The sequence below is a fragment of the Acomys minous genome (genome assembly GCF_964271855.1).
Source record: "Acomys minous genome assembly, chromosome: 9".
In the NCBI taxonomy this organism is placed as follows: Eukaryota; Metazoa; Chordata; class Mammalia; order Rodentia; family Muridae; genus Acomys; species Acomys minous.
In genome coordinates this window covers 16,286,504-16,307,997 of record NC_140490.1, presented here as the reverse complement: position 1 = coordinate 16,307,997, position 21,494 = coordinate 16,286,504, and the positions used below count along the sequence as shown (strand labels likewise).

The 21,494-nt window shown below is 48.9% G+C and overlaps 1 protein-coding gene across 4 annotated transcripts in view; it reads left to right on the top strand.

Annotated features, from left to right (window-relative positions):
• The window catches only part of ARHGAP22 (Rho GTPase activating protein 22), a 154,984-nt gene that overhangs the window by 13,166 nt on the left and 120,324 nt on the right, over window positions 1-21,494 (top strand). For 2 of the 4 annotated variants that reach the window (XM_084794326.1, XM_084794324.1), the window contains exon 1: window positions 14,678-15,014. The exons of the other annotated variants lie outside the window; for them this stretch is intronic. In XM_084794326.1, the coding sequence (XP_084650452.1) occupies window positions 14,981-15,014 (34 nt within the window). In that variant the 5' untranslated portion in view covers window positions 14,678-14,980. Of the gene's footprint in view, window positions 1-14,677; window positions 15,015-21,494 lie in introns of those variants that run through there. 4 annotated transcript variants of the gene reach the window in all.

The following is a 21,494-nucleotide window of genomic DNA, read 5'->3' as shown; positions in this document are numbered from 1 at the left end:
CCTGCCCATGGCTCCTGCTGATGCATCCTTATCAGAAGTTATCACATGCTCTTTGGCATATCAGAGGATGCTAAAAGCCAGAATTAAACATTTGCTAAGAGGATCAAGCTGCTATGGCCGGGGCCACCACTATTCTTCTGCATCCAGCTCCATACCGTCCTGAGTTCCCGCTCCACACATAGCACCTGCTTACTCCAAACCCTGTTGTGGTCACTGACCCCATCCTCAAGAGCTGGATCTTTTTGAAGGGTGACAGCTGTCTTTGGGCATCTGTTTTGCTCACTCAGATTCCCCAGTATCAATAGGGCACCCAACAATTCAGTTCAAGTCTTGTCTAGCATGAGCTGCACAGGGTGAGCACATCACCCATGGGACTCTAGACTATAGACTCAGACTCGCAAAACTGCTTTGACGTCTGGTGCCCATCACAAACAGGTGCCTAGGCCGCCCTCTCAACTTCTTATTCCAGATTTCCCACTGCCCCTCTTGGTTGCTGTAGCTCCTTAGGATAACTCACAAAATTCAAGAATACGTTGATTTTATTATAAGAGATACATCCCTAGACAAGCTGATGGAAGAGACAATAGACCAAGGGCTGAAGGAGGGGTAGGAGCCTCCACACCCTCTTGGGATGAGCCATGTACACGGAACCTCCATGTTTCACCAACCTGAAAGCTCCCTGGAGGGACTTTAAGATGACATCATAGGCATGACTGAGCATTGCTGGTTAAACTTGATCTCCAGTCCCACCCCTAGTCACCTAGTGGGTTCATATGGCAACCTGACTCCACTCCTCCAGAATTGCTGCATTAACAGAGACTCAGGTGCCAGGCCACACAATCCTGATAGCCTGAATCAGGTCCCCAAAGCCTAAATAAAGATGGACAGAGAGAACCAACTCCCCAAAGTTGCCCTCCGACCTCCACAAGTGTCCCATGAGAATTGTGCATCGCCTTTGCCCCTAACACACACACACACACACACACACACACACACACACACACACACACACACACACACGCTCATAAGAATAAACAAATTAAAAAATTTTTAAACACTCAGAAGCCTTTGAAAAGCAAAGCTCCCCTCTCTCCCTTCGCTCAGGAGCTTCCAATGAGCACCACGCTACGGATCAAGAGAAAGTCTCGCCTTGAGTCACTCCTGTTAGAGTAGTCATTGCCTGGGAAGTGAGGGTCGTCACTCTGTTCATTTGATCCTCACAGCACTGCCAGATGACATCATATCCTCATCTTAAAAAGGGAGCAGGGGCATGGACATGGTCTAGCTGCACTCAACAGTGACCCGGCGGACATTGGATGTCAGGACTGAGTCACTGAGTCAGGATGTCAGTCACTGAGAGCTACTCTCACGGCCCAACATATATCGCATGGAGAAAGAAAAACCACCCTAACCACTAATAGTCTCAGGAAGTAGTACTTTGTGATCAGTTTGACTTCCTCTGAGCAGTGTGAGAGCAAAGGGCTCCCAGGGACTCACTGTGCTGGCTTCCTCTTTGGGGCTATGGCCCTGTGGACACTGTGGCAGGAGTGCATGAAGCCCAAACCCACCGTGGTGATTGCTAGCCTGTTAAGCAGAAGTTTGGCTTGTGACCCAGGTTCCTGAAGCATCACCCTCTTACTTCCAAGTACTGTGAAGGGAAAGAGGTGTCAGCCGACTTGGGCCCCCAGGGACCTAGCCTGATTAGTCATTGCAACCAGATGCTGTCTCTGGAAGAAAGTACACAGCTCTCCACAGCCACTCAAATCTCTGAACCTTGGTCCAGGCCTTCCTGAAATTCACTGAGACAGTGCAACTGTTCAATTAATCCCTAGTTGTTGGGATTGTTGGAGTCATAGCTGTTCAAAGGACAACATCGTTTCCTAAGACATCCAGTGGGAGTCCTGGGGAGACAATGACACATGCATTCCAAGCTGCTGCTGGCCAGCCTTCCTACTCATTGCTACACAACATCCCAGGTCTCTTCGTCCCTGGCTAGGTGGAAGAACAGCAGCCCCACCCTGGAAGACATCAGGGCATCCATCCAAGGTTGGTTGAGTGCAGAAGGGGAATGCCAGCCTCATTGCCAGGGACCAAACAGGACCCAGACAGTCCCCAGAGGTGACCAGACAATGTCACCTAAATGGAGGTCCCTGGCTCAGGTTGCTCCAGGACCAAAGGCTTTTGTTCTTTTAAAGATGAGGTTGGCTCTTGCCCTCTGTTGGAATTTGAAGCACCTCAGCATCTCCAAAATGGATTGGAGAGGGTTAATAGACTTCTTTATTTTTCCTTTTCTCAATAGGGCCACATTGAACAAATGCTTCTGTACCTTTTCACTTAAATTTTTAATAAAAGAAAAATATAGGGGCTGGAGAGATGACTCAGCAGTTGAGACCACTGACTGCTCTTCCAGAAGACCTAGGTTCAATTCCCAGCATCCACATAGGAGCTCACAAATGTCTGTAACTCCAGTTCCTGGGGACCTGACACAGACATACATTCAGGCAAAACACTAATGTGCATAAAATGAAAAATAAGTCACACACACACACACACACACACACACACACACACACACACACACATACACACACAGGGACTGGTATTTTCAGTTTAGCCTGGGCCAAATTTTAGGGAGGTATGGATGGCGTGGTGGCATTTCAGCTTCCAGGCTCCAACTGTATACCCTCTTCTCTGTCCCTAAGGCCCCTGGAACCCCAGGGCCTGGGATGCCACAGAGTGCTGTACCATAAGCTATATCCCCATTGCCCCACCTTGCTTTAGATGCGTCTCTGATCATCTCTTGCCTAAACCGCTCCCACTCTCTTGCTCACCATTCTTGAGCCCTCAGGGAGGTCATCTTGCCTAGGTGAGCACCAAGCTGGAATAGGAGCTACAGCCTGGGGTGGAAAGGTGGCAGCCAGTAGCCGAGAGACGCATACTGACTTTCTCCTAGAGGCAATGGACAAAGTCTGAGGAACACAGCAGAGTCCTCTGCTCACAGACGTTCTGACAAAGTCGACTGTTGCCATCCACACCCGCAGCAAGATGCTGCCTGTGCTCTGCTGGGTCACCACCTCCCTGTGGCAATTCGGGCTTTCCTTTCCTTCCTGGGATTTGTGGGTGCTGCTCGTTACAATCGCCACTGCTCATTGGTTTCATGGCTTTTCTGAACTAATTTGGTAAACTATGTATTTCTTGTCACATGTGGCCATTGAAATGTATCCTGTTAGTTCAACAGCTAATTGGTAATTGAACAGAGATCTTAATACTGCATGGAGAATCTAGTCTCTGTAGTGTCTTGGTTCCCACCTTCCACACTCAGCTCCAGATCTGACAGTTCTGGCCTACTCTTTACCTTATACTGACAAGGGCCTGAAGACCACAGGGAGGTAACAGCTCATGGTTTCTTCAGGCACGTTGTCATGGTTTGTATCTGAGGTGTTCTCCACAGGCTTGTTTGGAATGCTTCTTCCTTCCCCCAGCTCACAGCATTTTCTTGAAGGCCAGCGTGGCTTTGGTGGTACAGACTGGCAAGTAGGAGTGGGTCGATTTGCAATTATACATTGGTTTCCAGCTGTGGTCTCTGCTTCCCGGTCACCTGTATGTGAACATCCACTGCCTCACACTCCCACTGCCAGGCCTTCCCCACCACAGACTCAAATCACTCTGGAACTGGGAGCCAAGATAAACCGTTATCTCTTAAATGGTTTAGATTGGGCATTTTGGTTACAGCCAAGCAAAAATAGTAATATCACTGCCTCACGCATGTTTAACGTTGTCTTAAGCTCTTCTCTCTAACCCACCTCACCTCCAAGCCTTTAGTCCAGACCTTCATGTTAGGCTAGTTTTGTCCTGTTATCTACTACCCGAGGCCCCAGTGACCAGAACATTTGTCTCTGACTGTGTTTGAGAAGAACCCTTGCTCCCTGCTGTGCACGGGAGAGTCCTGGGTTAGTGAGGTCAAGGCAAGATCCCAACAGACCTCCCTACGGTGATGATGTTGGCGTGGAGACTAAGGTTCCTGTGAGGTTTTTGCTGAGCTTGACAATGGAACAGGCCTTGAGGGTGGATGGGTGGGTGGGTGAAGTTGCCAAGCTGTGCCTACTGATCTCCAGCTCAGGATTCTAGTTAAAGATCCACCCCCTCCCCCCAGTCCATGCAAGCTTAGGTTAATGTTTATTACATATATCTAATTAGTTCTTTGAGGATTTCATACAAGTTTTGATCATATTTCCTCGCCCTTCATCCTCCAATTCTTCCCATACGCACCACATATTCCTTTCTCACCCAACGTTGTGTTTCTCTGCTGCCTCAAGGCCAGTTTTTCCTGCCCAAATATTCTGCGATGTGTGGCCTTCCATTGGAGCGTGGTAGAGTTATTGGGGGGGGGGCGCTACGTTTTTAAAGATAACTGATCCTTCATCTCCCAACAGTTAAGAACTGCTAATGATTCCTCATTAATTTTTAAAGCTCTAAAATGTTGCCTCGTCATCTTTGTCAGCTTCTCTTGTTATTGTTGTTGCTGGTATAAGGGAGAAGCCTTTTGAAACTCCTCCGTGATTTCATTTCTCAGCTATCTTCTGTTTACTTGCTCTTTCTTTTTTAATTGGTTTGTACTTGTTGTAGAAAAATGGCACGTTCTACATGGTGATCATGTAGTTTCACCTTGCCCCCCCTAACCCATTACCTTGAATCCACTGTTTATTTTCAAGTATGCATTTTGTATATTCTATTCAATGTTTTTAGTTGGAAGTTTTGGAGTCTTGTTTTTCCATGAGACAGCTTAGGGAATAGGAAGTCCGTAACATTCCCAGAATTGGAATTTACGTAATCGCAAATTCTGGCCTCCTCCTTCAGCCATACAGAGAATCTACTCTTGGGTAGTACATAGCATCATAGGCCGGGTCCTCTGCACACTGTCCTCTCCCACTGCCAGGCCTTTCCTCAGCACACCACACAGAGAGCCACCACTTGAAAGCGCTCCTTATTTTGGCTCCTGTGATGCCAGCCTCTCCCGTCAGGGTTCTCCTCACTTTCTCTGCCTATGCTGTTAGGTCCCTTCGCTAAACCTCCCTCTGACAACCTGTAGGTGCCGCGGCTCTCCGACTTTGGTCTTGGTTTCTTTGCCTTTTACATTCTTCTTGGTGGCCTATCGCAGTCCCAGCTGGGACTCTCCTGTGCTTGACATTCTTATATCTGCATCTCTTCTCAGCTCTGCACTTGATGTCCCTCTGTGGTCAAGACCACACCCCACGAATGGGACTCCATGAGACCAGCTTGGTTCTAAGGACTAGCAAGAATGACACATTTGTCTGAAGTTGCCTCTTTGACTTCACTAATGATCTAGGATATGAGCGCAGTTGGGGAAATGGTGGAAAACCATGCAGAACCATGCTTGGCCTGAGAGAGAGCTAAGGCTATGGACTTATGCTATGTCTATGCTGCCTGCTTTGTTAACAAAATGGGTGATCACAGAATTTGTTATGGAGATGCTCATCAGTATCACATGACTGTGACAGTGGTAACAGAGACTACATAATGGCATTAAGTACAAACCATACTTTGGACAGCCAGGGAGCCTAATAGTGCCTGGGAACCAGCTGAAGGAAAGAAATATGAACACTAGCACCTAGTGGAGATGAGAGACAGATAGCTAAGCCCCCAGTTAGGTTTCGAAACATGTCAGGATAAAATAAAGATTGTGGGGAAAGTAGCTTGGTGGGAAGATCTCACCCAGAGGCATCCCTTAGGTGAACAGAAGTCACAGGCAGTGCTGACCAACAAGTCTCCTGAGAAAACAGAGTGAAAGGCTAGAGAGGCCAGGTCTGGAAAGATAGCCCGTGCCTTCTAGGCTGAGAAAACTTGGTAGCACAACCAGGGAAATAGGGAAGGAAGTGACTTCAGCTCGAGAACGGGCAAGGGGAGACTGTGTGTCTGCGTTGGTTTCGGAAGATAACGAGGTCAGAGAGATGAGGAACAGGCAAGCTTGGACAGAGGGCTGTGATGTAAGCTTCGATTCCAAGGAGAAGGCAACCAAAGCAGACAAAGGCGGGAAAGGGAATTTATCAGACATTTACAGGACTCTTTGGGAGTTGAAGCAGGCTTGGCATATGGTCAGAAGTGGCAGTGGCTGAGGAGAGCCTGCGTGCTCGCAGCACAGGCAAACAGGGAAGCCAGTACCCTGTTGCAGGACACCACCCTACACTGCAGGGTGCAGTTGTCAATGTAGAACACTGTCCCTGCTGCAGGCTATAGAGTTGGCCCTGTCCAGGTTAGCTGGGCCTGAGTCATACAGCTGTGTCTAACTCCCTACTGGAGGCCAAACAGATCAGTTGTTTACGGTTTCTGAAGAGGAATCAGGGATGTTTCCCCAGGTCCTGGATGGGCTGGATAGTGTCCAATGGCAACCCAGTTCTAACCAAGACAGCAAAAGACTGGGCTGTCTGTGGCCTTGAGCAAGGAACCAGCAAGGGATGAGACTAAAAATGTCAGAGGCGGGGAAATGACTGGAAGCAGACAGAGGTGTCAAGGTGAAGGGCTTTTTCTGAGAAGGTCTGAGTAACCTTCCCAGGCTGTGGGAGTGAACGCAGAAGGGGGTATGGGGACAATCCACTCTTGCCCCTTGCTCAGGTCCCACCCAGTCTCTCTTCAGCAACTAAGGACCACACTTGTTAGTCAACAAGGGAAACTACCCCAAACAGTGACTGTTTCCTCAAACATAAACGTTGGCCTTGATTTCAGGGAGGCAAAGTCACTTCAGACCCTCACCGGGCACCTGTAAGATTGGGGGCTACTCTTAGCTTCTGGGCAGCCCATGGTGGCAGCCCTCCCCCTCTGTGTGCCGCAGCCTGTCGCAGGGATGATGGCAGCTGCTTGGACTCTCCATGTGTCCTTGTCTCACAACCAGGAACACCTTGTTCTGCTGGAGAGACCACACACCCCTCTGTCCTATCAGCCCCAGACTGACAGAACAAGGGATTCCGTCTGGCCAGTAGCCGTAGGTGCCCGACAGGACCAGCCACTCCCCCCCCCCTTAGTGGCCAGCCCAACACATGTGCACAGACAGAAACATCCCCTCCAAGAAAGGCACAGGAAGAATTTGCAGCTAAATGATTTTGCTTTTAATCTGAAAGCCACTTCATGCAGCAGAGTCCCAGGCACTGGTCCAGGTTAAACAAAGATGCTTAGATGAGCAGTATTTGTCCTGAGCTTGACATTTACAGAAGTTCAAAAGCGACACACATGAGCTCTGCTCTGTAGAGCAGCCCCTTCAAGAAAGAACTTGCTACCTGAGGCAGTGGGGAGGGTCAAGAGTGGGGTGAACCAACTGACACTGGCTATTTGTTTTCTTGGGGTGTACCTCAGAGTGTGCTGCTGCTATAAAGAGACATCACGACCAAGATAATTTATAGAAAAGTTACCTGGGACTTACAGTTTCAGAGAGTGAGTCCCTGACCAACATAGTGGGGAGCATGGCAACAGGCAGACAGGCAGCATGGCTCTGGAGCAGTAGCTGAGAGCTCACATCCTTTCCAAAAGTAGGAGAGAGAGAGAGAGAGAGAGAGAGAGAGAGAGAGAGAGAGAGAGAGAGAGAGAGAGAGAGGCAGACAGACAGACAGACAGACAGACAGACAGACAGACACAGAGAGACACAGGAATAGAGGGAGGGAGGAAGGGAGAGAGACAGAGACAGAGACAGAGAGATGGGGACAGAGAAGAGGAGAGCGAGTGTGCTAACTGGGAATGTCACTGGATTTTGAAACCTCCAAGTCTTGTCCCTCTACCCAATAGTGACACAAACTCTTCCAACAAGACCACAACTCTTTTTTTAAATTTTATTTTATTAATTTATGCAGATTACATCTCAATTGTTATCCCATCACTTGTATCTTCCTGTTCCACCCTCCCTCCCTCTTTTACCCTATTTTCCTCCCCTAGGTCTATGACTGAGGAGGACCTCCTCCCCCACTATATGGTTATAGGTTATCAAGTCTCATCTTGGTAGCCTGATTATTCTTTCTTTGAGTGTCACCAGTCCCCATCAAAGGGAAGTGAAGACCACAACTCTTTTTAAAAATATTTTATTAATTTATTCATATTACATCTCAATTGTTAGCCCATCCCTTGTATCCTCCCATTCCTCCCTCCCTCCTGCTTTCCCTCTACTCCCCTCCCCTATGTCTGTGACTGATGGGGACCTCCTCCCCCTGTATATGATCATAGGGTATCAAGTCTCTTCTTGGTAGGCTGCTACCCTTCCTCTGAGTGCCACCAGGCCTCCCCATCAAGGGGACGTAAGACCACAACACTTAATCCTTCCCAAAATGTTCCACTAACTGAAGACTGGTATCGAAACGCTAGCACCAATGGGGCCATTCCCGTTCAAACAACCACACTCAGATTTCCAGCCAACTTCACCGTTTTCTCTTCCTGGGAGGTTCCCAGACAATGACCGTGCAAGGAGGTAGCAACCAAAGCCACATCTCTACATTATGACAACAAAAGGCCATGGAACACAGGTCTGACCTCCTTTGCCCAAAGCCAGACCTGTCCAGGAGCCCAGCTCTCTCGCACTCCCAGAAGGCAGAGATGCTGCTGTAAAGATAAAGTTGACACATGACAAGCTATTGTGTCTCAACCAGATGGTTATACCTAAGCCATGGTCCTGCTGATTGCTACTTCTCATCCCTGGGACAAAGATGAGAGAGGCAGCTTACGGGACAGAGGGTTTATTTTGACTCACAGTTTGAAGATACAGCCCACTGTGCCAGAGAAGCTGTCATAGTAAGAGGCAGCTGGCTTGCATCTGGGTGGATGAGCTAGCAGCGAGAGGTGAATGCTAACACACAGCTGTGTCCTTTCTTTCCCCTTCTTATTCAGTCTTGGGTACCAACCCGTGGAAAAGTGTTGCTCATACTCAGTCCATCTTCCTCAATTTATCCTCTCTGGGCATACAAGCACAGACATCCCCAGAAGTATGTCTCCTAGGTAATTCCAAGGTGACAATGGATATTAACCATCGTAATTTAGCAAGCCTCCGTGCTCTGGGCTTCTCCCTCTTGCTCTGGTCTGGCATGTCTGGGTGGTTTTTTTCAATGTGTGTGATTTTGGATTCTGCATCATTATCCTGACCTGGGTACCAGGAGACTAAAAGTAGGAATCTAAGACCCTGGATCCTTTCCAGGGGCCTGGCTATGAATGACCGTGTGCACCACGGCTGGCAACACATATACAGCACTAATTTAAAGATCAATAGTGACCAGATCAGGGCCAGAGGAGAGGAGGCAGAGAGAAAAGCCTGCCCTCTGGAGCAGAGACTCCTAAGACTCCCACCCGCCCAGTGGTGACACAGAAGAAGGACATGCCCATAGTACCAGCAAAGAAAGACCACCCAAAAAATTCTCCTTGTTGAATCCCACACGATTTTTCTATTTAAAAATCTGAAAAAGAGTGCTTTAGTCCAACCTGATGATTTATGTGAGGTTGGTACTTAAATTATAGAAGAGATTGAGATTGAGGAGTTCACACTCTCTTAACACACACACACACACACACACACACACACACACACACACACACAGTGGCCTTGCAGAAGGTCACTGGAGCCTAGACGTGGGTGACCCACTCTAGCCATAGAGAGGAACACGAAGCTGACACTGGAAGATGTTTCAAAACCTCCCAGGCAAAGAAGAACAGATAAAACTAAACTGTAGCTCCAGTGAGAAGTCAACTGTGGTGACAAAGAGGACCAGCCAATCAATGAGCCTCCCTGCCATGTGGCGTGCTTCTGGGCTAGTGCTGAGGGCTTCCTCCCACACGGCCACTTAGGCCATATAGCCCGTCCCACCTTCCACTTCAGATCTCCAAGGTGGCCTGATCCTAGTTGAACAGAAAATGGAACTGAGCTCGGTGGGGTGTGAGTGGGCCGAGTACTGTATCCCAGGCCTGGGAGTAGCCACATCACTTCTACTCATAAACGCTGACTAGAATACAGCCACACTTGATTGTAGGTGGCTGAAAACACAGAGCATCCATGAGGAAGGAGAAGAAGGCTGATTCAGGTAGGCACCTGGTGTTTTCTACTCAGAGCAGGGTCCCCACACTTTCTGGGGCACACAGTAAAGGTGGTAGAGAAGGGGACAGAGACGTACCCTTTGGGCACCTTGCAGCAGGTCCCAGGAGGATCGAGGTGGGATCTCGCATAGATCAGAGGGATGTGAAAAGAAGAGAGACTCCTACGCTCTGAGTTGGTGTTGTCTGATCTCTGTGCTATGAATGTCCTTAGTGTAATAACTGAATTTGGCGAGATCTGCATGGCAGTGGGCAAATATAGTATCTTCCATATTGATGACTTGAATGGATTGGGAAGTGATAAGTTTAGGACCACAATTCACTCAATTACAGGTTTATATTGTTCGGTTTCTGGTGTTGCCCATCTTAAACTATTGGCTTTGCAAACTTACTAAAACTGTATCCATCGGCTTCTTAACAGATTAATGCCTCTGGATAGAAGGGACAGAAGTGATGGCCTTGAGTGACAGGCTAAGGAGGAGGGCAGCAGCCTCCTCACAGCAGGGAACAGGGGTACTCTAAGCAGCCTGGTGGGGACCAGTGGTGACTGGGGACAAACAGTGGAGAGCCAGGTCAGCACTGCTTCCACATTGGCCTCTGCAAGGGCATGCTTCTGTCTAAAGGTCAGAAGCGTCTGGAAAAGGGATGTGGCATCTTTGTGAAAATTAGAGAAAAGTTTCTTTTCCTAGCTGCCACTCTCAGTGCTGGCTGTTCTGGCCCAAACCCAACCCTGTCCCCCACTGCCCCCTCCTGGATATTTGGGTGGCTAAGAGACTGCACCAGTGGCTGTCCATGCAAGGGGTTTGTTTCTCATTAAAGCTTGAAGTTCTTTCTAGCTTGATGAATGATTGACACATGCACCTCTCCATAAGAAGACCCCTCCCTCAGGATGGCAGCAGACAGAGGTCACCTTGGTAGCCCTGGCCCCAGGCATGTCTAGTTATCTTCTAAGGCAGTGGCTCCTTGCCCAGGCTGTGTGTAGGTTGTGCTTTTGGAAGCTCATGCTGGCTGCGCATCCTGTACTGGCTAAGAAGTGCAGTGGAGGTGCACACCTTTAATCTCAGCACTCAGGAAGCAGAGGCAGGCGAGGCCAGCCTGGTCTACAAAGTGAGTCCAGGACCGCCAAGATAACATAGAGAAACCCTGTCTCAAAAAGAAGAAGGAGGAGGAGGAGGAGGAGAAGGAGGAGGAGGAGGAGGAGGAGGAGGAGGAGGAGAGCTGTGGTGTGGAGGTATGGGATGCAGGTACTCTTCTGCAAAGTCACCAGGTTGCAGGCAAAGGAGAAAGCCTCAGTACTGAAACACTGTAGCTCTGGGCTGAGTGCATTGATAGGCAGGTAGTCCGTCAAGAAATGTGCATCTTAGCAGGTGTTTCTGGAGCCTTCTGCTCCTCCCAGTCCCCTGACTCTTTCAGCACCTGCTCCAGAGCAGCCCTCCGAAAAATGACAAAGGGTGCGAGGCTGGAGAGGAGTGGGAGGCAGAGCAGAGCCCCAGGAATTACAGTGCTGTGTGGGGGTGGGGTAGGGCTGCACTGTAGGGGTTGGGGGGCACTCCTCAGTCTCTGCTGCCACGCCCACTAGGAACTCCCTTTCCTGATCTTAGCTTACACCTAGAGGAATAATACTGTTTGTTCAAATACAAGCTAATCGAAAGTCTTCACAGTCAACAAACCCCTTAGTCCTGCTCTTGTCCCCCACTGCCACCCTCCAGCCCTGGAAGGGATGTGGGGGCTTCCAATATCCACTGCCACAGGGCTAGGCGACTCGGCCCCTCCCAGCTCTGCCTGTGACTCCTGCATCAGTAGGACTGGGAAGAGCCTGGAGTCTGGGCAAGAGGATGGAAGAGCAGCCGCTCTGCTCTCCACCCGCTGACCACATGGCCCCAATCACATCAGCTCCGCCCTTTCCAAGCTTGCCCAGAGCCTGTGGTTTTTGTTCCTCTGACTCTAGTGGCCAGAAAAGCGGGCAGTGAGAACAGTGGCTTAAAGTCCCAGGGAAGCAGCTGCACAGGAAAAGCTCCCGGAGGTGGTTTCTTAAGCAAAACAATCGTGAGTAGTCCTGGGCCGAGGAGGCTCTGGCATTCACTGGCCCTTGGCTCAGGGGAACACTGGCCAGGCTGCATTACTCACAGATGGTTTCCGGATTGCTCAAGATGCTGTCACCAGCCACGGGACTTGCCCTGTGACCCTGGGTGTCAACATGTGATTTGTCCAGCTCTGTATTCTCTCATCCTTTCTGGATGGACTCTGTCCTAGCCTGATGTGGGTTGTACTTGACCTTTAAGGAAGAGGAGCTATGCAAGGATCTGTTCATACATAGTGTGTGTGTGTGTGTGTGTGTGTGTGTGTGTGTGTGTGTGTGTTTGGCGCACCTGTGTATGTGTTCCCGTGTATGTACCTAAGTGTAGATAGTGGAGATTGGCATTGGGTGTCTTCCTTAATCACTTTCCAACTAGTATACTGAGGCAGGATCTCTGGCTTGAATTCAGAGCTTGCCAATTAGGCTTGTCTAGCTAACCAGCGTTTCCCAGGATCCCCTATCTCTACCTCCCAATCACTAGGATTTGTGTGGGCTCTAAGGGTCCAGACTCTTGTCTTTGTACTCGCATGGTAGGCATGCTACCCACTGGGCCACCTCCCCATCCTCTATCCCAGCATCCTTCAGGAGCCTCTTTGTAAGGTAGTTTGGGGCTTGTGGCTGAGAAGGCAAGAAGGCCAGTTGTAGGAAGGTGTGCAAGGCCTCAGGAGAATTGCCTAGTGTCTCCGCAACTGGTAGGATCAGAACAGTTCCATAAGGGATGTGTTAAAAGCGTGATAAGGCCTGTGGAGCCGAAGCACTGTGAGGGAAGCTCCCAGAGGCAATGTGAGCAGGGGCTGCATGTGAAAGGGGACACATGGGGGCCTCATGTGACCTGCACAGAGGACCTGCTCTACATCATGGCCAAGTTCAGCAGCAGCAAGGCATGGGGCAGAAGGAAAGACACGAAGGGCTGTGACAGGCCTTGGATGGAGGCCTGAAGGGTGTATCAGGCCTTGGATGGAGGCCTGAAGGGCTGTGACAGGCCTGGATGGAGGCATGAAGGGCTCTGACAGGCCTTGAAAGCATGAAGAGCTGTGACAGGCCTTGAAAGCATGAAGAATTGTGACAGGCCTTGAAAGCATGAAGAGCTGTGACAGGCCTTGAAAGCATGAAGAGCTGTGACAGGCCTTGAAAGCATGAAGAACTGTGACAGGCCTTGAACGCCATTTCAGAATGCCTACTCCTCTATCTGAGGAGCAAGCTAAAGCTAGGAGAACTGGCTTGAAGCTGACTGAGATGGCCTGCTCTCTGTAGACGCTGTCTCCTGTTAACCTGGATGTGGGCTGACCACAGCCCTCAGTCTTGCCTTTCTCTCTTCAGGCCTCTCTTACTCCCCTGGTCCAGACTCCCCCATCTTTTCTGTATTGCTTCAGAGGAATCCCAGGAACCCTCCTTCCCCTGCAGCTTCTGAAGGTGGTTAACTGTTGACAGGACATTGAAGAATCTGTGGACATGACGCTCATAGAAAGCTGTGGAGGGGGAACAGGGGCAAGAGACATTCAAAGCAGGATGATAAAAACACAGCTCGAAATAACCCAACCCTATGCCCAGGGGTTAAGAAGACATATGAGGTGGTTGTCAGAGCACAAAGTGAGGTGTGGGGGGGTCACAATCCAACAAGTTCACAGAACACTCTCAAGATGTGAGCTGTTACCATGCTGTGCTCAGAAACTGGAGTATTTTTGAGAGACTGGCTTCATAGAAAAGTCTACGTTTACAGCCAGGGTGTGGAGGGTCATGCCTGTAACCCAGCACTACAGATGGTCAGGCAAAAGGACCAAGAGGTCAAGGCCAGCCTGGGCTACATAGCAAGACTCTGCCAAAACAGAACAAAAACGGGCAGCAGCAATGAGTTTAGAGCCTCATGTTCTGATGACAGCCCTGCCACTAAGCAGCGGGGTGACTTCCAACTAGTCATTTGAGATTCATTTTCCTCCAGTAAACACCTTGTAACAGCATCCTCCTCAATAGTAAGAGAATAGCTATTATTGTGATTGCATTTGTAGAGTAATTTTTTTTAGGGTATTGAGGTGGAACCCAAAAAGACCCCAGTATGCACCCTTTAGAATTATGCTGGTCTTAGCAGAGATCGGCTATTCAACTCAGTAAGTTTTGTGACACTATTCAGGCACTGGTTTCTGTCACCTTACTAAGGAAGTGGTTAATTAATACCCTCAGCCGGACTCTTTCTGCTAGTGGCCTTGCTGAGGATGTGAACAACGCCAGAATGCCAGCTCATTTAAGAAAGGCAGAGAGCTGAGATGCTCGTCCGCTTGGGCTGGGCCTGGAGGGGTCTCGCCACTTGCCACTTCCTCTCACTCGCCTTAGCAGGACGCGCTGGCCCGGGCAACCAACCGTGGTGCTATGCGTGTCCTCCGCCCTCTTGGTAGCCGCAGCTGGCTGGCTGGCGAACAGATTTCGAAGGCCCGGGGAACCTTTAGCCAGCAGGGAAATCTCCACAGGGCTTCAGATGGCTCCGCCCACCTACCCGCCCCAAACCCCAAGACCCCGCCTCCTCCTTTAGGAATGGGTATCCCCGCGTGCGCGAACAGGATAGCCAGGCGGGCCCCGCCCTGGCCCGTTGATTGATCACCAAAGATCACTGTGGCTTTAATGGTCCGCTTGGATGGAAATTAATTCTGGAATGGATAAATAATGCATCAGGATTTATGTAGTGCAAGGCAAGCCGGAGCCAGGAGAGGGAGCCGAGGGGTGACGCCAGTGGTCCCAGGGCTGGAAGGAGCTGGGCATGAAGGGCCAGTGGCCAAGAAGAGAAAAGGGAAGCGGATGGCAGCATGATCGGCCCAGCAGGTCTGGCCAGGTGGCTGCAGCATGCTGAGCCCAAAGATCAGACAGGGCAGGAGGGGTAAGTCCAACTTCCTGCGGATTGCTAAGCACACAGCGTGTTCCGGATGGCAAACGTGATCGGGTAGCTATCCTGCCGAGTAGCAGGTGGGGAAGGCGCTTTGGGGCGGCGGCACCTGGGCAGCCTATGTGCCTGCGGTTCCAGCGAGAAGGGGGTTGGGGGACTGTGTGTGTGCGTCAGACTTGGGGTAGCTCAGGGCAATAGCTATTTAAAGTGCTTAGGTGGTGAGCACCTCCACCCCACATTTCATGTTGTACAGTACCTCTGTCGTTATAAGTAAACAGGTGGCAACTGTCAGAAAACTTTGCATTTCACTCGCAGTAAAAGTTGAAATCACCCTCCCAGGCTTAGCAGAGTCTGGTTCGCGTCTCAGGCCAGCCTTGCTGGGAGCAGTTTCCACCACAGCCAGCCGGGAGGGAGTGTGTCTCATACCTACCTGTATGCCAGAATTAGACCCGGGAACTGCACTGTTGGAAAGTCGATGGGGTGGGGGTGGGGCAGATACTAATAGTTCAGTAAAGCAAGAGATAGCAATCTGTAGTCCTGGACTTGACCCATCAGCATGTGTCCCAGCAGAGTGGCCCGGGGACCCAGCCACTAGACAGGAAAAGAACAGAGCATTTCCCCCCAGGCAGCAACTTCTTGGCCAGGAGTGTTACTTCTGATGAAAACATCTGTCTTTAAAGAGATAGAACAGACTTTTCAGAGGACCAGTGCTTGGGGACGACCTGCCTTCTCAGCACAGAGGACAAAGATGGGTTTTTGGAGATGGGTGGGACATGGGAGTGCTCCTTGGAGGCAGCATTGTCGGGAGGGTGGGAGGATCTGGACTCCTTGTACCTCCTCATGGATGCTCCATTTCATTCAGCATACTGAAGCCACGTGGGTGACGTTTCTAGTGTGCTCAGTGGCAACCGGGCTCCTCTGTAGGTTGTTGGGATGTAGTGTAAGCTGGGAGCCTAGTGAACAAAGGGCACAGATGCCTAGGTCTCCTGAAAGGAATAATCTAAAGATGGTCAAGGGGTGAGCCAGGCCGGCCTCCTCTCCCTGAACTTCTGTCTGAAGATGCGCTGCTAGTCACATGAGGCCAGTGAGCATTTGGCATATAACTGGTCCAAAGGGAAAAGTACACAGCAGCTTTTAATGACTCTATTAATGATTATTTTAGACTAATAACTTGATGAGATGACAATACTAACACTGGTCTAAAGAAGCATATTTTTAAATTTAATCTCACCCATTTTTTTTCTTTTCTTTGGCTTTGAGGTCAGGAACTGAGTTATTTCCATGGCCAACAAGCTCATGTTAGACTTTTTGTAGCTATGTAGAATCTTAGTGGTCTAAAAAGAGATTAGTGCTTCAGCAAAGGGGCCTGTCTATAAAATTCCAAACTTCATGAGTGTGTGTACGTGTGTGTGTGTGTGTGCATGTGTGTGTATGTGTGTGCATATGTGTGTGTGTGCATGTAAGTGTATGTGTGCACATGTACGTGCATGCACCTGTGGAAACAAGAGGTCAACTTCATCTGTCTTCTCTTAGTGTTTTCCAAGTTATTCTTCGAGACAGGATCCCTCACTGCGCCCAGAGAGCCCTGATTTAGCTAGACTGACCGGCCAGAGATCTACCTCTTTGGCCCACCCTCAGCACACAGACACATACCACTTCATGGGGCCAGCTTTGTTCTTGGTGTTCAGGATCGGAGCTCATATCTTGATATTTGCCTGACAAGAAGTGCTTTCCCCACTAAGCCATTTCCCTGCCTCCACCGAACTTCTTTTAGATAATTGAGTTCAGTGGCCTTCCACTAACAGCAAGCTGCTCTTCCTCCCTTCAGGAAATGTCTGGAGGCATCTGTTGACCATCTCACCAAGGGTACTATGGACATCCTGTAGGTAGTGGTCAAGGATACTGCTAAACACGCCACCACAATGCCCAGCACATGGAATTATCAGGTCTCAAATGCCAGTTGTGGCAAGGTTGAGGAGCCCTCTGTACTGGGCCATATCATCTGGTTAGACATGCGATACATTTAAGTTTCTAGTGTAGTTTTTCAGGCGTTAATATAGGAATCACTTGTCCACAATACTGTCTGATCATAAATCCTGAGAGAGACTTTCTGAGAACATGGATTACAAATAAAGCTGCCACGCACAGGGTGCCAGGAGGTGGCCAGAGGGAGCTGTGATTCTTGATCTGGAAGCTGAGCATTGACAAGGAACTGTTCTGGGGCAGGATGGCAGAGGGAGGCCGAGCAGGTAGCTGGGGTGGAAGCAGGGAGCATCAGATGTAGTTAGCCCAGTATGTGTGCATGGGTGTGTACACATGCGTGCACACAGACCAGTGAGGCTAAAAATCAAAGCAGAAAGAGGCAGTGTGTGGAGCCTAAGACCACAGTCAGGCCAGGTGCCAGGTTAGACTTACAGCATATTAGGAAATATACATCTTTTTAAAAATTGGGGTCTGGTGGATAGAAAAAATTTCACCAAAATGCACCCCTATTTAAAACATTCAGTATTAGGACAGGGTCTATGTAACCCCCTAGGAGCGAGCCCTCACAACACAAAGTCCCCAGCCCTGCTATGCTGCTGCTGTCTGGTCTAGACTAGACTCTTCCCAGCCACGCCTCTGTGGAAATATCTCCAAGTGTTGTGTCACTTGGAAAAGATCAGGATTCCTCTCTGGGGTCTGGCTGAAAAGCTGCTCCCTGGGCTGTTGATATCTGGGCTTCTGGGGTCCCTTCTCTGAAGCCACACTGTCTGATAATTTTCTGGAAAGTTCCAACCAGGCCAAGCCTGAAGGATCAGGTAAAGATGACTATCACTCTGAAGGGAGTCTTCATCGTCTCTTAGTGGTAGGAAAAGGTGTCCCGAATTAAGAATTTCCCAAGAGAAACCTCGCTGTCTGTTATCTAAATGTAAAACTGTCTTGTCTATTGCTGTAACAGAGTGCCTAAGATTGCATCATTTTTAAAGAAAAGATTCAGGAATGGCAAGATGAATAGGCAGGCAAAAAGCACTTGCTGCCAAGCCTAATGACCTGAGTTCAATTCCCCCAAACACACATCGTGGAAAGAAAGAAGCAATTTCCTCAAAAGTCATTCTGTCACCCCCACATACACACTCATAAAAAATAAAAAATAAAAATTATGTTTTAAAAGGATTTTTTTGTTTTTTGTTTTTTGTTTTTCAAGACAGGATTTATCTGGGTAGCCTTGGCTGTCCTGGACTCCCTTTGTAAACCAGGCTGGCCTCAAACTCATGGTGATCCACCTGCCTCTGCCTCCCAAGTGCTGGGATTAAAGGTGTGCTCTACCACGCCCAGCTCCAGGAACCATTTTTTTAAAGGCTGCGCGTGCGCGCACACACACACACACACACACACACACACACACACACACACTCCCTGGTGGAGTTCACGCTGCCCAGTGGAGCCAGGTGCTGCTTACCCTGTTCACTTAGTTCCCACCAGGATCTAAACTCCATAGGGACCTTTCCTGAGACCCTGTCCCCAGCAGGTCATCTCTCGCTGACCCCTATTCCCACTACAGCCCTGTCCTCAGGGTGAGAAAGGAAAACACAGCTCACCAGATCCCTGCCTGCTTTCACAGAAGAAAAACAGGTTGCATTTGCAAACCTCCACAGCAGGGCACAAGCTCATGTGCTCTTTGACACAGAATAGCAATCTCTTCTTAAGATACAAAGCACAAGGTAGGGCCTCTTCCCCCTTGGATTGATGGGGATGCCTTGAACAGGCAGGAGGAGCCTCAGGGACCAGGCTGCACCCTCACCCCCATGATTGCACTCTCCGCCCTTGCGTCCTCCATGTTTGTTTTTCAGCTTGTACCATTAGGAGTACTAGTCATCATTTGTGAACAGGAACTAGGTCTGGTTCATCCCCGTCTCTTCAGGCTTCCTGATACTTGTCCTGATTCCACTAGGATTTGTCTCCTTTATAATCCCCGTGTCTCTGATGGTTTTGCCCATCCTGATCCAGCTTCCTCGGGGCCCATGAACACCGTACCACTTCAGGGCTGGCCCTGGTCAAGTCTGAAGAAGGGCTCCTAAAGAGCTCTGCTCTCTGTCCATCCCCTTCATCTCAGGTCAAGTCCTCTGTGGCCGTCATAACCTCTAACCTGGCCAAAGCCATCGTCCAAAGTGTAAATTATCCCCTTCTCCAGCTGTATCCCCCCCCCCCCAACTAGGAGTCCTTGCACACTCTCCACTCTTTTTTTAAAATTAAAACCCACAGTTCTTACAATGGTTGAGTGTCCCTCATAGCCCAGGCCGCTTCCAGCCTCTTCTCACTTAGTAAGTCCCAAATATGCTGACCTTCTCCCCATTTCTCTGTGTTCTGTGTGTTCCCTCTAGACTTCCTCTTACACAACACACACACACACACACACACACACACACACACACACACACACACAACTGCTGTTCACCCTCCAGACCTCAGCTCCTCCCACCAGTGCAATCCTGCCCCACCCTACTCCAGTTTGGGCCCTGCGTGCTCAAATCACCTTTGTTCTCAGTCTTTCCTTTGGGTGACTTTTAAGTATGTCACTTGCCCTGGACTATAAGCTTCGTGAGGGTGGGGCCCATTTTTCTTTTTGAACAACATTATTCCCTCAGTGCCTGGTGAGTGCTCAGCATATATTTTTGAATGCGCGAATCAATGAGTGAATCAATAATCGCAGGGAGGCATTACCTTAGAAGGCCTGAACTTGTCTCTGCTTTAACTCATTGAGGTTTTTAGGAAAGTCCATCCCTACCCTTGACTGGCATGTGTGTTACAAAGGGCCGGTCTACAGTTGTCTTTTAGTTGTATATTAGAAGTTTCGTTATTATTTCAGATGTCTATATGTTTTTCTTTCATGTCACCAATCCTTCACTTATTTTCCTTTGGAGTATCTGCCTTTGTGGATAACTTCCCGGCTGCTTCATGAGTAATTAGTCAGTCTAACTACTGTGGGGTGGCAAGAGAGAGCCCGTGGGGGCGGGGGTGGGGCGTAGTCTTTTCTGTGGCTTTGTTCTTAGGACTTTTTTCCCCACAAGAAAGGAAACTCGTATTTGTTAAATTCCCTCAATGATGCAGACACTTTGTTGCAATTCCTTAGTTCTTATGGCTACGCTGAAGTTAAGTACATGGGTTATCACTTTGAAAAGTGTGAGAGGAAAATCGTGTCCTGACCAAACATGGCGGAATTGACGTTTATGTTTGTCTAATGCTAAGTCCTTTGCTTGTCCTTAACCCAAACTATTTACAGACATCCGTAAATTACACTGCAGGCCTCCAGCTTTCGAGTTACAAAATGCAGTGAAGTTGACCAAAGTTCCTAGAGCCTTTGAACAAACAAAGATTGGATGTAGTCAACTGATACAGTGTTTAAGGTTTGGGAAAACAAGGCCTAGCAGAAAGCTGAGCCAACATAAAAACAAGACCAACTCCAGGAAAACAAAGAGTGAAATCCAAAAGGAGAGAGACAGTGATGGTATGTGACAGAGAGCTGGTGGGGCACTAACAATGGACGACGTTCTATATATTGAGCTAATGCAATTTACAATATAGTTGTACGGGAACAGTGAGGAGGGTGCTTGTGTGTGGTGGGAGTGTGTGTGTGTGTGTGTGTGTGTGTGTGTGTGTGTGTGTATAGTCCTCTTCCATAGTTAAAAGTCAATACACAGCACTTAAAAAGGAAAAATCAAAGCATGTCAATAAATGAACGCTATCTAAGTATGGTAGCCACCAGGGAGAAAATAACTATAGTCGTGTGTCCCCTGTGACAGGGATTCATCCTAATGCATCATTAGGTGACGTCATCATTCCACCAACATACATACTTTTACATGCCACTTGGTAGGCTCCTAGGCTTCATGGCACAGCCTCGGCCTACTGCTCCTGTGCTACAAAATTATATAACATTTTACATGTGATTGAGGGCAATTACTGTAGAGTAGTCACATGTCTAAGTATAAAAAGCTATAATAAAATGTAGTGCGAAAGGCAAATGCCCACAGCTGTGCAGGGCATTTCCTGTGTGTGGAGATTAGCACAGCCGGAAGTTGCCCTGGGTGAGTCACCGAGTGCCTGGGGAGTGAGCATGGAAGCCCAGGACACGGCCGCACATCACTAGACACTAGATTTAAATGAAAACCATTTTTCCTTCTTCAATAATAAAATAATTTTAGCTTGCTGTGACATTTTAACTTCACAAACTTTTAAAATTTAATTTCTTGAGCCTTTTTGACAGCTTTCAACACAAATACACTCTAAACAGTACCAAAATATTCTTTGTACCCTTGTCACATAGGTTTTATTCTAGTGTTGTTGTTGTTGTTAAAAATTACCATACAAGGGCTAGAGAGATGGCTCAGAGGTTAAGAGCACTGTCTGTTCTTTCAAAGGTCCTGAGTTCAATTCCCAGCAACCACATGGTGGCTCCCAACCATCTATAATGAGATTTTGTGCTCTCTTCTGGCA